This window comes from Boleophthalmus pectinirostris, unplaced genomic scaffold, assembly GCF_026225935.1.
Source record: "Boleophthalmus pectinirostris isolate CB_2022bp ecotype Guang Dong unplaced genomic scaffold, ASM2622593v1 HiC_scaffold_14, whole genome shotgun sequence".
Taxonomy (NCBI): Eukaryota; Metazoa; Chordata; class Actinopteri; order Gobiiformes; family Gobiidae; genus Boleophthalmus; species Boleophthalmus pectinirostris.
In genome coordinates, this window is record NW_026571047.1 from 4,265,294 (window position 1) to 4,280,747 (window position 15,454).

At 41.7% G+C, this 15,454-nt stretch overlaps 1 protein-coding gene across 4 annotated transcripts in view; it reads left to right on the forward strand.

Moving 5' to 3' along the window:
- Positions 1-15,454, forward strand: part of mprip (myosin phosphatase Rho interacting protein) — a 74,628-nt gene that overhangs the window by 40,063 nt on the left and 19,111 nt on the right. For all 4 annotated transcript variants that reach the window (XM_055150192.1, XM_055150191.1, XM_055150193.1 and 1 more), the window contains exons 4-14: positions 673-824; positions 1,713-1,797; positions 1,871-2,024; positions 4,164-4,593; positions 11,163-11,289; positions 12,557-12,649; positions 13,737-13,793; positions 13,954-14,022; positions 14,101-14,190; positions 14,274-14,383; positions 14,823-15,357. In XM_055150192.1, coding sequence (XP_055006167.1) covers positions 673-824; positions 1,713-1,797; positions 1,871-2,024; positions 4,164-4,593; positions 11,163-11,289; positions 12,557-12,649; positions 13,737-13,793; positions 13,954-14,022; positions 14,101-14,190; positions 14,274-14,383; positions 14,823-15,357 — 1,902 coding nt within the window. The remainder of the gene's footprint in view (positions 1-672; positions 825-1,712; positions 1,798-1,870; positions 2,025-4,163; positions 4,594-11,162; positions 11,290-12,556; positions 12,650-13,736; positions 13,794-13,953; positions 14,023-14,100; positions 14,191-14,273; positions 14,384-14,822; positions 15,358-15,454) is intronic.

The following is a 15,454-nucleotide window of genomic DNA, read 5'->3' on the forward strand; positions in this document are numbered from 1 at the left end:
GAGGATGATATTAAATGTTGATTGTGCAACTTTCTGGACTTTTTCTCCATGGCGATGTTATTACTTTGTCTGGAATTATTCACAGTATGGTATTAAACCTTTCTATCGTCAAACCAGACCGAATTAAAGGTCAGATTTCACTCATTTCTTCCCCTCTGATGTACCAAGACACAGAAATGACTGTCTCATGCAGTTATCTCTGCATGGTCCTCATCAAACTCCGCCCACTTTGTACTTTTTTTTTCTTTTCACTCTTCGTAATGCGTCATGACAGATGTTTGGGATAGTGTCAGGCAGTTGAATCTCCCGTGATTTTTACAAACAATATGTGTGATTGGACACGTTGATGGTTTCTGTCAGTGGTTTTTGTGTTTGCTATTACACGACAGAATGCTTTGCCAAATGCACATGTTATGTCTTTCAGTCGTATTTTATGTTCCTTTTATGTTGCACTTAAACTGAATCATATAAAGGGCTTTTATTGCAACTATATGAAAATAAAATCAAGTAAAAACTCACTATATGATTCCCTTGTATCATTACATGCAAGTAATTTGGTCACATTTACCTTCGTTTGACATTTGACCTTTTTTTTTTTTTTTTTTTTTTTTTGACCCTCTGTCTAGTCCAACTTTGTTCTAATGTGTCTGTGTTGTGTTGTGTTGTGTACAGCCCAGCACACTGCCCCAGGGCACCGTCAACATGAACCAGTGCACGGACGTGATCGACGCAGAGCCCAAGACCGGCCAGAAGAACTCCCTATGCATCATCACGCCCGAGCAGGAGTACTTCATCAGAGGGGAGAACAAGGAGATCATCAATGGGTATGCGCGACCACATGCGCATACACAACCACACACACAGAAATACTTTTGGAGTCTAGTTTATGGCTTTGTTGTGACTGTAATGCACTAGCTTTATAAATCTATCTATCACCATGGAGAATGTTCTCAAGTGTGGTTTTAAAGGGCCACTACACACCAAAATCACTTTTTTCTACTAATTATCTGTGCAAATGGGTCTAAAATAGAAGTGTATACCTATTCCTGGCCTTATTTTGGCATTTTAGTGCATATTTGCTAAAAATCTGACTTTTAGGTCAAAGCCGTGTCTGTAACGGTCTCTTCAGGATCTACTACGGCCAGGACAAACGGCCGTCAATGAGTCGGTTGCAGGAGCCCCTCTCAGCCTCGCCTCTACCTGGCACCGGCGGGCACTGCAACGTCCCGCCTTGTCTGGAGAAAAGGGAAATGGCGTGATCAGAGTACAAATGTCTGCTCTATTTCAAAGTCCGGAGCGCACCAATCCACGCCATGTTGGATTGTTCTGGCTGTCGGTCAGCTGTCAATCATAGCTCCATTGCCCACCCCACACCCACTTGACCCAACTTGCCTAGAGGATTTTTCAGATTTTGCTTAGAGCGGAGTAAAGCTTTGGGAGGGGGTTTAACGGCTCTTTAAAATAGCTTCCTATTATCATGGAGAGTCAGCTCCAGAAGGGCCTCGAAAATGAGATTGCTAAACATCTCAAGGGGCTTATCCTCCAAACAAATAAACCGACATTTCAGAAAGCTAATTATTTTAGAGAGATTCAATGAAATTGTCAATATGAAAGATCTAATTGATCTAATTGATTGTCATATCCAATCACCATGACAATATTTGATCTCAAATGAGTCATTACACTAAAATGTATTTGTTGAATTCCTGCAGGTGGAGTGAGCAGCTGTCTGTCTATCCTCGCACCAACAAACAGAACCAGAAGAAGAAACGCAAGGTGGAGCCTGCAACCTCACAAGTAAACTTTGTTCCTTCTCTCCTTAACATTCAGACTGAGTATATTTGTAATGTTATTTGCATGTTGTGTTCAGGAGCCTGGTCCAGCGAAGGTAGCAGTGACGGGCTCGGGGATCCCAGAGACGGAGAAGGGCCCAGACTCCAGCTCCATCATCTGGCAGGAAGAGCTGAGTCAGAGGGAGGCAGAGGGAACAGCGCTGTGGGCTACTGCTGATCTGCCCCCTACAGGTCTGGAGGAACTCGATGCACTCACAATGTTTATGGGCTATCCAGGCTACAGATAAACAACCCATAGCCAGAAGAAGAATATTAGATTGTATTGAAACGTTGCAGCTGATGGCATCAATGTTCTCTGGGGTGGCCTCTTTGTCTGAAGCTCTGTTACTCAAATTAGACTTTACTCTGAGTTTTGTTTTAATACAGTCTGACCGTAAAGAGCTTTTGTGCTGTTAAACAAGTCCCACTCCAATAACATTGCAGTCCCAACTGTCTAGAATCCTGAATGTTTAAAACAGAGCTGGAGGACAAGTCAGAATTCGGATTGCAGATTTCTTGACCTTGTTTATGGTTCTTACAGTATCTTAGTAATTACTGGGCTTATCCGAATGAAACAAAAACTGACACAAAGTTCAACGTCTTCTTGGTCAGTACACATAAGCAAAAGACACTTCTTGGAAAGAGGTGCCTTTATTCAACCCCAAAGACCTGATTGTTGTTAGTTGAAAGGGCTTTAGGATTTTAACTGTGGATCATAAGTTTGGATAGTTCTTGAATGACACTTGAAATGATGACACGATTAGCCTATTGACTGGAATTTGTTGTGACGCAACATACCTAATATTTTCAAGCTATTTCTGATTCGGGGCACATCCAGGCTCATGGTTTTGTGCTTCTAATACATTCACTTTCATGCATACTTGAAGGACACACTTTTATGAGGGAAATCTCTGGGCTTATCTGGCCACTTCCTGGTCCTGACCTTGTTCAGGCTAGTAAACAAACAGGAAGTATTAAGTAAATCTGCCAGGGAGAGGTTTTAAGACATTATTAATTGTGGTGCATTTGTTGTTTCCTGCATGCATGTTACTGCACATTGAAAGTGTAACTAACTTAGAGGCTAGTTAACAGGCCCAGTGGTTACACAATCTGGTGAACATTAATGACAAGAAAAACAATGCCACAACTCGCCTCACTTAACAATGCTTTTTAATAATAAACTCTGATAGCGCTGGTGCTCTGGTTGCTCAACTTATCCATTTTCTGTTCAGCTTCATTCTAACAATAAAATGAACTGACGTTAGAGGTGCTCTGTGTAACTTAACTCGGTGAGGGTCTCCATGGAGATTGTATTTGTTTGCCTGTGTTTTCACAAAATAACTTCTCACTGTGTAATTTTTTTGCCAGGCATAAAAGCATGTTTGTTTTTTACTTTTGGATGTTTTTATTGCTCTGAAAAAACATTCTTACTGTGAGCAGGCTGGCATTTTCCACATGTGTTTCCAAGGAAATGTTCCATTCGTTACTACCGTATTTTTTGGACTATGAGGCACACTTAAAATCGTTTAATTTTCTCATAAATCAACAGTGTGCTTTATGTATTAATTCTGGTTGTGCTTACTGACCTCAAACTGATTCTATGTGGTACACGGTGCTCAAAAATCTGTCAAAATGTTTTAGCATAACTTTGGAAAGCTACGAAGCCGCACTGCTTGATGGATTTTCGGACCATTATGGCTAGTGTAGTCAGGAGCCTTGCGGAATAAAGCCCAATTTTACAGTCCTTAGTCTGACAGAAGCTGACTTCATCAAGGCACAAGGAGCGAGCTGTTTTTTTCAGCACTTATATTTTATCCAAATTAGCCATGTGGTTTTAAGTTTCGTTTCTCTAAAACGTAAACAAATGTGCACAAAGCTGCATTAAACACATTATTACTCAATGTATATTTCAGTCCTCCTCATAGGAAATAAAACCACCCACATTTACATTCATAATACACATTCAACAAGACAGGGAGGCAATGCTGTCGAATTACATCACGATCTGCCAATAAATTGTGGATGCCTGGACTAAAGAATCAGTCTCAAGTGTCATCTGTTTGTTTTGCTTAATGTGTCTTAATTATGAAAATAGACGAGATAATTCAACATCATTGATATTGTGCCTTATAATCTGGTCCGAAAAAATACTACTTTATAGTCTCAAAAAATACGGTATATTCCACTTTGTAGCGTAACGGTACAATTCCATGGAATCAGGCGGTGATGTTCCAGGAAATTCCACATTGCTGCTTTATATGTGGCTAATATTAGGAGACTCATTAGAAATGGCCATTTGTTTACTAAAGTCCTTGTCTCTGTTTGGTCCAGGTGATGTTGCCGTGTCCTCAGACCTCAACTCTCTGAATGGTGATGAAGTGGACCGCAGCTCCAGTCACGTCCTCCACGGCTCCGCCCCTCAGCCCACCAGCGACCCTCTTTCCCCCACAGGCTCCTGCTCCAGCCTGGGAGGGGTCCCCCGCTGCCTGTCCCCGGCCCCCAGCGACCCCTTCCCCTCGGGCAGCTCCCTGCTGTCCAACGGCTCCCACATCAGCGGCTCTCTCAGCTCCCTGGACTCGGACGCCAGTGGCAGCACGGTGACCAGCGGAGAGGGCCACAGCCAGAGCGCACACAGGGGCCACCACCATGACACCCCCAGGGCCCGCAGGCTGGAGGCAGAGGCCCGCAAGGCTGAGAAGAGAAGCCGCCACAAGAGCCCAGACAGGAGGGACAGAGAGTCGCTCATCAGCCCCGAGAGGAGGTCTGATATCACACACACTACATATCCACTACTACTGTCTGTGTAACCAAGCATTCAAGAGGGCGGCTGGATTGGTAATCAGTCCTAAAATGTCTCTCTGTCTGATCTGAATGGTCACTACCAAAACCCCAGCACCTACAGCAGTCATGAATCAGTGCTAGTGTAGCCTCTGCAGCTCAGGGGGGGAATTCTGGAGTTTCTGAGCTTTCAAATGAGGCATGTTTTGTCGATATACTGGGAATGAGACGAACTTGGATGTGTCTCTATCTGCAGGTTAAGACTCTGGAGACACAGGTTCAGTTGTAATTAGTATCTTTGAGTATCTTTTTTAAAATATAGTAGAACAACACCTTTAAACATTACTAGTACCACAGTACTTTTGCTGTACAATACAAAGATACAATCTTGGCCCAGTATTAGTTTGTGGTATTATTAATACTAGGCCAGGGAACCACACCAGGGAAACCGGTTTTCCTTGTCAGAATTGGCCTGATAAAGAAAATTAGATCCCTGTCTTGGTATGTGGACCACTCTCTCTCACTTTTTGGTCTAGAAACCCTCCATCAGCTTTCTCCTTTTAAAGTCATGGCTGCTATCGGGGCGCTATCTCGTGACGCACGCTGCCTCCGAACTGTTTGAACCACTATGGATGGACCTCCTCTAATATTCTCCTCCGCTTTGGTATCAGTTCCCAGAGCCACTGTAAGCAGAGGCTGTTTAAACACAAACCGCTGGAGTTTCCATGGACTAATCTGGCTTTACTGTCGGAGGGCACAGGTCTCCCTCTCCATCGGGGGGTGGTGGGTGGAGAGGGCTGGGGAGGGGTCATCTCTTTCCCCTCACAGGAAGCCCCGGGCCCCCTGTCCACCGCGGGACGGCCCATAAACATGTTACTGCCCCACTGTGGTCTGTTCTTTATGGGCCAACGATCTAGCAGCTACAAGTGCAATGGAAATGGCACTTGGCATGTCCAAACTGTAGCCCAGGGACCAAATGCAGCCCTTTAGGTGAACCCAAAGGGCCTATATTACCTTAAGCAGTACTACAGCAAAATTTGGGAAATTTACCACGATAAAGCCCATATCAAATGTTTCTGTCCTACTGAGGATCTAAACATGATTAAAGGTCTAGTGGTTCAGTATAACCTATCCCCTCGATCAGCCCTCCTCTTTGGCTACGTTCAAACTGCAGCCTGAAGTGACCTAAATCAGATTTTTTTCGCCCCATGCGACCTGTAACTGATCTTTTAAAAACAGTCTGAATGACACGGATCTGTTTTTTTCAAATGTGACCCAGGCCACTTGGATACATGCTTTTAAAACCGATACATATTTGATCTTTTGACATGCGACTTCAGTCTGAACGGCCAAGTCATGTTCATCCCACCTACATGGTCACAAATGTACACAAACGTTCTTCTCCTCATACGTAAACTGTGTATGAACTCCGTGTCAGTGAAGCACATATCAGTCCCACTACTCTTGACTGCGACTCCGCACTCACATGTTCCTTTCTAAGGTCGTTGCTGCCACTGCCCCACAAAACGCCAGGGCCAAAAACCTCATCCTCCTTCTCCTCAATCTCAATAAGCTGTACATGTTGTGGCTCCGGTACAACAGCAACTTTAAAATCTCCAAATCTTCAATATTCGTGTCCATGTTTAGGCGACTTCCGTAAACACTGAACACGCTCTGTGTGACATCGTCGTGTCCTCCAATGTGCATGTGGGTCACTTTTGGGGCGTTTAAAGTTCACACTAGAGATCAAACACAAGTCACATTTAATTGGAAATGTGAACGACCTCGCAAAAAAAAATCTGATTTCACAAAACAAATCCAGATTGAGCATTAAGCCTTGCAGTCTGAACGGTAGCCTTAGTCTGTGTTACTTTTTTTTATGTGTGGCCCTCGCTAAAAATAGTGTCTAAATACCCCAAAAATGTCACTTGAGAGATGTCACTTTCCATTCATACTTCAATTTTTTATTTTTTTCCCCAGCATTTTGAGTTTTTAAAATGATAAACAACTTACCCAGTATTATTGTGTAATACAAAGCAACATTCACAATATAATTTTATTTATATATATTTAGATTTTTTCAGTGGTTAGCCAATCTTTATGCAGCACTCTCTGCACATGGTAATTATCCACTCATTTTAGATCAGCACTGACACAAATTTTGGTCTCTCCGTATGATTCTTACCGTATTAGCTTGTGTTGTGAATAGTTTTGGTCCATGATAAGTGGATGAGTAAAAAAATACAGTGTTGAATTGCACTGAGAGAGAGGCAGCCTGTCACGATAACACATTTTGAAGCACGATATACTGCTACAGAGGAACATTGCGAGAAACCATAATATTGAAACCACCTAGTGCTTCTGCTCAATTTCATTTCTCTCCAGCGACCAGTTCAGGAATCAGAATACACTAGACAGTTTGCAAGAACCCCAGAAGTTGTAGACCGCGCACCGGCCAATCAGAGAAGAGCTGTGAAGCCATGATGTCAAACTCAAGCTCCTGTCTGGGTCCCTTTTGTGGAACAGCACAACAGTAAACACAGCGTCGAGATGGATGTAGACGAAGTCATACATTCTGTGTTGGCAACAATTCCCAAGCTCGAGCATTTAAAGGCAGAACAAAGAGAATGTTTGGTGAATTTTATTAAGGGGAAAGACGTTATTGCCCTTCTTCCTACGGGATTTGGTTCATTACATACGTCATGACCAAATAGCAGCGACTGGTTAAATAAAAAAACTACCCGCCTAACGTCGAGCGAACGAATCCTAATGCTGCGAAGTCAGAATGAAGTGAAACCCGCTTATTAATCAATCAGGTGACCAAAAATGAGCCATAGAAGTACATTTTCCAACACTCTACAGCTCAAATCTTATTGTAATCTAACAAAAAGACCCCAAATTACCACTTTTGCACAGAAAATGTACCCATTAAAAACACTGGGCACCAAAATATATTGTTCTTGCCCTCATATATTACACAATAAGTGGCTAGAATAACTATTGTGACGGGACTATGACTGAGACCGAAAACTTTAAGCAGTTGTAGAGAATCAATTCTGCATTTCTGTACAGGAAGTCACTGAACCTGTTAATGTAATGATTAAATAATGCTCTGTGTCAAATACCAAGTAGAAAACAAAACAAAACATGTCCTCTTAAAAGGCGCTGTAGCTGATTTTTTTACTGTCTTAAAAATGTGAAAACTGTTTGCAGTGGTCCAAAGTTATTCCTCACTTACCTTATGCGTTCAGAGCATCCTAATTATTCACCACATTTTGACCTCAATAGCTGCTTTTACAATATGTCTGTCCTGGGGTAAGATTAATTCTGCTCAAATAAATGGAAAATAATCATGTTTCGCTTTTTAATATAAATGTTTCTTTCTAAAGCAGCCCTGTTAGAAATCCTGTGTTTTCTGTGTGTTGCTGAAGATGCTTTGATCCCACGTCAAAGCGTTCTCCCGGTCCCATGATGCCTCTGCCGGCTCCTCTCCTCTGTTCCCTTTTAAGGAGCGGGGCTTTGGCTGAACTCTCCCCAAATAAGGCCAGAGTTTGGGCCGGAGTAATGTAATATTTGCCTGCTGTGTGTGCTCCCTCCGCGCACCGCTGCTCCTCTGTGGCTGAACAAAAGGCCTGTGTGGTGGGCCGGGGTTTGGTGTCACTGCAGGGGAACACACACACAGCTATGCAGACTCAGGACTCCGATTCACTACACAGAGGGGACATTTCAAAAAGAGGAGTGGAGTTTGAGGCAGGAGAGAAGCATCTGGTATCTGAAGGACCGCTGCGATTATGGAGTAGGGTTGTAAAAAAAAGACACACATGACTAAGTCGTTACAAATCCATACAACATTTTTTTGTTTTTTGTTGCGTGTGCAACAAAAAAAAAAGTTCTCTCATGCTATTTTTTTTTATTGACGTTATACACAATAGTACAATACTACTACTACTACTACTACTACTACTACTACTACTACTACTACTACTACTACTACTACTACTACTACTACTACTACTACTACTACTACTACTACTACTACTATTAAAAACAACAATTAATAATAATAATACATTTAAAATAATTATTTTAATAAATATATATATATATATATATATATATATATATATAATATATATAAATTTAGTTTTTTATTGATTTAATGTGCAATAGTACAATACAACTACTGCTAATACTACTGCTGCTAATACTGATGATTATTATATGATTAGTAGTAGTAGTAGTAGTAGTAGTAGTCCCCGTAGTAGCAGTAGCAGCAGTTAAAAAAAAAATATATATCAAAACTAAATTTTATAATAATAATAATAATAAAGTTGATTAATAAGTTGAGGCAGAATATACATAATAGTGCAATGATAGTACAAAAAAAATCATATAGGAACACCGAAGGAATTTAAAAAGAAAATCCCAATTCTTCTGTGATAGTAATTTACAAATTTTTCAATTTTTTACTTATTGTTGAAGTTGGTTATTATAATTGAACATTTCAAATGGATTCTGACAGATGTTATTTTGCAAAATATGGGTTTCAAGATTAGACCAGATTTCGTCGCTCTTGTTTGTCTGACTCGAATTAACATCTGTCCTTTATGATTGGTTGGTGATTTTTAAAGGCCACAACCCGGCTTCAGTTTTTATGATACTAACTTAAGCTCCGATGAAGACCAGTCATGTTGGCTTTGGCCATTTAATAATCAAATCCTTTTAACTCTACTCTAAGTTTTGATCTTTTTTCCCAAGAGCACCCTTTTCCTGTTCGCACTTGAAAGACCTGCAGCAAACAGCCACATTTTTGTTTTTCAATACAAAATTATTATTGAAAGTAGATACTCTTTTGATTGCTGATTTGATTGCTTGATTGCCTGCTATGTTCATTAAAAGTGTTTTTTTTTTTTTTTGTATTTTTTGTTTTGTTTTCTTCCCTAAAATGGTATCAGTGTGGGGTTAATACCAAGAACTGATACTACAGAACCACGGCCAGGTCTTTATTTGACAACTCTCAGGTTAACAGTGAGCACTGAGCAAAGGAGTGGACCGTAAAGAGTGCACTTTAAGAGCAGCTACATCACTAAAATCTTTTGTGACATTAACCGGAATATCGTGATATTATATCATCAAAGTTCTCACAATAATATCGTGGACCATCACAGTATATTGAATTACAAGTCTCTTTACTTAAATGAAGAGTTATGGTGCAGCAATAGCTAAAAAAGACACAAGGAACTACATAGACCATGATCCTTTGCTGCATTTCAGTGCAGACTACAAGAAGAAATAACAGTTCTAAGCACTTTTAAGTCTTAGTTCTTTGGATTAAGTCTTGTCAAGGCATTTTGAGAGGAAAAAGTAACATATTAACAGTTTTAGCTGTTTACGTCCACAAAATATCGCAACAAATGTTGTACCGTGAGCTTTATATCGTCAAAATATTGTACAGAAAGATTTGGATATTATTACATCTCTAATCGTGAGCCTTCCCAACATATCGTGAGTCTCCCCATGATATCGCAGTAAATATCGTACTGTGAGGTTCTTACTGTGACAATATCGTATCGTGAGACTTGGATATCGTTACACGCCTATTTTTGTCAGCTGAACTAGGAAAACATTTAGGACTCTTAAAAGGTTTCATTGTTATGAAATGAAATGATATCAGCACAGTGCTTATGTTTACAATAATGGCTCATTAACATTGCTAAGTGGTATACCGATTCTTTGTGCATTCAACGTGACTTCTGGTCATTGAAATGTAAAATCTAATGACTGAATAGTTCAAAAGAGGTATAACGTGTCCATATTGGTCAAAGTGCGGCTGTGGTAAAAGTAAGTTCAAGCTTTACTGTACTAATAAATGGTAAGGTGCTTTTAAAAGGTCCATATTACTCTATTCTCAGATGTTTGTTATAATTTTGTTTCCTCATCTCAAACATACTGTATCTGGAGTTTTTTTGTTTCATTCACACATGTTTAACACACAAACCCTGCAGAAACCCTACAGAAAACACTCTGTTCCACCTTGTGATATCATATGGTACAACAGGAAGTGCTCCATACACTTCCACTAGGATCATTTCGATAATTTCAGCTCTGGAATTGCCAATCCCTTCTGAACGAAAAGTAAGAGGTAGCTGTTAAGTTGAAAACTACCTTTTCGTGACATCACAAGGTGGGGCAGAGCATTTTGAGCTTTGGAGATGTACGGCCTAACAATAAAGGATTACTCAAACATGTATGAATGAAAAAAACAAAACACAAACACAACTTCAGGTACATTTGTGAAAAAGTAACATAACCTGGCTAAAAGCTCTATAATAACTCTAATTCTAACTAATACAAATATGGGAACTTAAAAAAATAAAATAAAAATACTCTGCTATAGTAATGTTAGTATAAATTTAAAACAGCCCCTCAAATAAGCATTCTAAAGTGAAAAAGTGCACTGTATGTCTTGTAGTATTCCCTTAAAGTGTTGTTTGCATCATTGGCTGTTCATGAAAAGTCAAATGACAGCGTTTGTGTCCTGTGGCATTGCAGTCGCTCCGGTGTGATCGAGAAGCTGGAGGCCCTGGAGCTGGAGAACCAGGAGAAGATGGAGGTGGAGGAGAGCGGGAGGAGCGAGGAGAGACAAGGCCGCAGCCAGCACAGGCGCTTCCATCGAGAGGTACCGACACTGCTCCCCTCTTCCTCCTCTCTCTCTCTCTGTCTGTCTCTTTTTCACCCCTGCCCCATTCCCTCCATCCTGCTTTTGTTCCGAGGAGGTCAGGGGTCGTCTGCATGGGCCGTGTTCATATCCAGTTTCCCTTCAGTGGTGGGATTCCCCTTGGGCTCCAGACTTCCTTTTCCCACCCGCAGCTCCACGCTCTGCAATAATAATGTGTTTTTTTTCCAAATATCGCTTTTAGTTTTCAGTTCACAGTTAACATTAACACATGAGAGCGCTCGTAAAGGTGCACTATGTAACTTTTCCGGTTGAGGTTCCATGACACATGGAATATTCCCCAGTATCGAACTGAATGTAGTGTTTTGCATTTTGTTTAATTACACGTATTTGTATTGCTCAAAAATATCTGCAAACCTAGGGATGTACGATATATCAATAGGTTTTTTTATAGCGTTATCGGCCAATATCATTTGATGCTTAGACAGACTTTATTGATCCACAGGGAGTATTATCTGTTACATAAGGGTGAGTTGTACAGTTGTAGGGAGTATTATCTGTTACATAAGGGTGAGTTGTCGCACAGTTGTAGGGAGTATTATCTGTTACATAAGGGTGAGTTGTCGCACAGTTGTAGGGAGTATTATCTGTTACATAAGGGTGAGTAGTTGTACTGTTGTAGGGAGTATTATCTATCACATAAGGGTGAGTAGTTGTACTGTTGTAGGGAATATTATCTGTTGCATAAGGGTGAGTAGTTGTACTGTTGTAGGGAGTATTATCTGTGATCGTTACTTCAAGTTAAGATACATTTGTGAGCCTTATTTTAAAAGCTAAAAAACAATTTCAGCAAATATTGTATTGGATCAAAAAAAGGGAAAAAAAAAATCTATATCTGCCCATCTTTATTTAAAATGTGCATTATTATAAGTGGGGTTGCCTCTCCACAGATCTGACCTGTAATGTGGCTCAATGGACAGTGTAAACTGTTAAAAATACTGTGGAACATTCCAGAAAAGTTACAAGTTGCACCTTTTAATATGGAACTCAACAATCATTTCTGTTTTAGAGAGTTTATAAAAGCTTTAACACATGAACATTTAGGGACATGTATATTTTCAAAAAAAAACATTGTATTTCCTACTTGTTTGAACCTTTTGTGATGTAGAATGTGTGAGCATTGTACAGCAAACACTTTGATAAAGAAGAATTAGTGTATGAGCTCTAAATCTTGGTGATGTGTGAATGAAATGTGTTGTGTGCACTTCAGGACCAAGGGCAGGACCCGGACTTCCCCTCCACTCTGCCCCCCCTGAGAAGAGCCAAGTCCCTGGACAGAAGGACCACAGAGTCTGTCATGACCGTAAGACACTGCTCTTTTTCTGACAATCATCAGAACGCCCATGTACAATGAGTAACATTCAAAATGATGAGACTTTGTTTGGTTTAGGATTTTCTTCATTCTCCATTACAACCTTTGAAATGAACAGTTCAGACCTTCATGTACTTAAGGATCAGTTGTAATGGAGTTAAATGTCTCCTCCTTCAGCAGTGGATGTAGGCATCTGGTGGAATGGCTGAGTGTGCCAAAGCCTGTGCTGTTTTGATCTGATCCTGGCTCTGATTTGTTGTCGAGACTGTATGTGGTTTGGTAACACACTTAAGAGAATTAAAGGTGAACAGAGGTCTCTGTGGCTCTGGACTTACCTCACATCTACCATTATGTAATGAGGAAAGAGATTTCACTCCATTTTAGTCAAATGAGGAAACGGCCTGGCCTTTTTTAAAAAAATACATGTCAACTGCAGCGTTATGACCTGATTGAGCACAAATGTTGTATCATTGGAAACAGGATGAAGCGACTGTGTTTCTCGGTGTGAATGTAGTAGACCAGCCCTCCATGCTGCAGGGGGCAGTAGTTGCTCCCCTCTCCCTCTGCTGTGCAGGTTAACTTGTGTTGTGCTTGTGTGTTTTGAGCGCACTGTTTATTGTGAGTCACTATCAGGCACTGAGTGATGTGAGTCTGAGCACCTGCAGGACGCACGGTGCATCTCTGCTCTCTAACCTGACCTGCTCATAGTCTCAGAGGCCCTTACATGACCTCCTCCTCCTCCCCTGGGGTGGAGGGCGGAGGAGAGGCTTGAGGAGGCAGGACTGGAGTGCTGAGAGATGCACCACGGTCACCACAGTGTGGAGGAGTTGTCCTGACCCTGTTCTCCATCACATCATTACAATTCTGTCCATTCTACAGAGGTCAGGACAACTCCCTCCTGTGTGGGCATGTTGGCTTTTAAATACTCAGAAGTGGTTAGAACCTCTTCCCGAGCTAATGTGGTAAAGAATACAACAGCTAACAGCATTTTGTGCTGCATGGCAGTATAAAAACAAAAATAAAGTGAGCAATTCAGCTGTTTCTGCATTTCTAATAGTCATATGATGTTTTGTTCTAGCCTGACCTGCTGAACTTCAAGAAGGGCTGGATGGTGAAGCTGGATGAACAAGGCCAGGTAATGTTTCACTTTGAATTTAGGATAGTCTTATATGTTTGTTTTTAATTTTTGTCTGTGGTCTTTGCCAATATACTAGTGTACTTGACTGTACTCTTAATTGGAGAACAGTGAAAGTGCTGTGTATCCTGTAGTTTACTCTTCCGCTTGTGCTCCACAGTGGAAAAAATACTGGTTTGTGCTGACGGACCACAGCCTGCGCTACTACAAAGACTCCATCGCTGAGGAGGTGAGTGGACCTTCTCACTGTCTCTGCTTGTATCATGTCTCTCTCTGTCTGACCTCAAGCTTCTGTTGTTGTCATCAGGCTTCTGACCTGGACGGTGAGATTGATCTGTCCACTTGCTACAACGTTACGGAATATCAGGCTCAACGCAACTATGGGTTTCAAATTCATGTAAGATCGCAGAGAATTTCATTGTATTCTATGATTTGGTTCCTTTCTTACAAAACTGATGTTACTGATGCTTTTGTGTTTAGACGCAGGAAGGGGTGCACACTCTGTCGGCCATGACGGCAGGGATTCGCAGGAACTGGATCCAGGCGGTCATGAAGAACGTCAGACCCTCCACTGCCCCAGATGTAGCAAGGTTGGTTTGTCCATCTCAAGAAGACAATGTTATGGGAAAATGTTATTGTCAATACCAACATGTGTTTTTGCTCAGCGGCATGGAAGAATGAGTAAAATAAATACCTTTTACTTAAGTAATTTAGCTTTAAAGACAGGGCAAAACAGATTTATTTCATTTTAAACTGTTTGCAGTGGTCCAAAGTTATTCCTCACTTTCCTTATGCATTCCAGACATCCTAATTAGTCACAACAAGAGCACTTCCTGATTATCGGACAATAAAACACATTATAATTAGATGCAGACAGTACTCTGTGGACTCATTTTGACCCAGAGCTGCAATATGTCTTAAAAAAAAAAGAAAAAATCAGGTATGGTTACTCCAGGCAGTCAGTTGTTATTAAAGCAATGGGGCATTTCTTTCAGTTTGAAGCTAAATGCACACCCTTGTATGTTCCAGCTCCACTGAGGACCACAGCTCTTTCTCTGCTCTGGAAGGTTTGGTGCGACCAGACGTGACCCAGGATTCCCCTTCCTCTGAGACGTCCTCTGTAGACTCCCCCTCTGTGGCCAAGAGCAGGGCCAGGGAGCGCAGGCGAGAGGGCAGGTCCAAGACGTTCGACTGGGCAGAGTTCAGACCCATCGCCCAGGCTCTGGCCCAGCAGAGGGCTCAGGAGGCAGAGAGTCTGCAGGCCGACGTGGGAGAACTGGAGAAGAGCCGCCGCAGAGAGGAGAGGCGCAAGAGGTATGAATCTATGACCAGCTCTGCAGTGGAGCCCGCAGAGGAAGTGAGGACTGAGCCAGAGAGCACAGGGGACACTGGAGGGCCTGGCTCTGTGGACAGGCAGCAGAGAGTGGAGGAGGTGATCGAACAACACTGGAGACAGGTGGAGAAGACGCCCATCAGAGAGGAGAGGAGGGTGCCCTTAGCCTCGGCACAGCAGCTCCAGCAGGCCTCGGAGCTGGAGCAACTGCTGGACACCTACAAGCAAGGGGTGGGTTTTGTAAAGTCTTGTAATAAAGAGAGAAACAACTGCAGTGCTTCTCTGCAGGACAATCAGATTCCATTGATTATTGTTATCAGCCTATTCA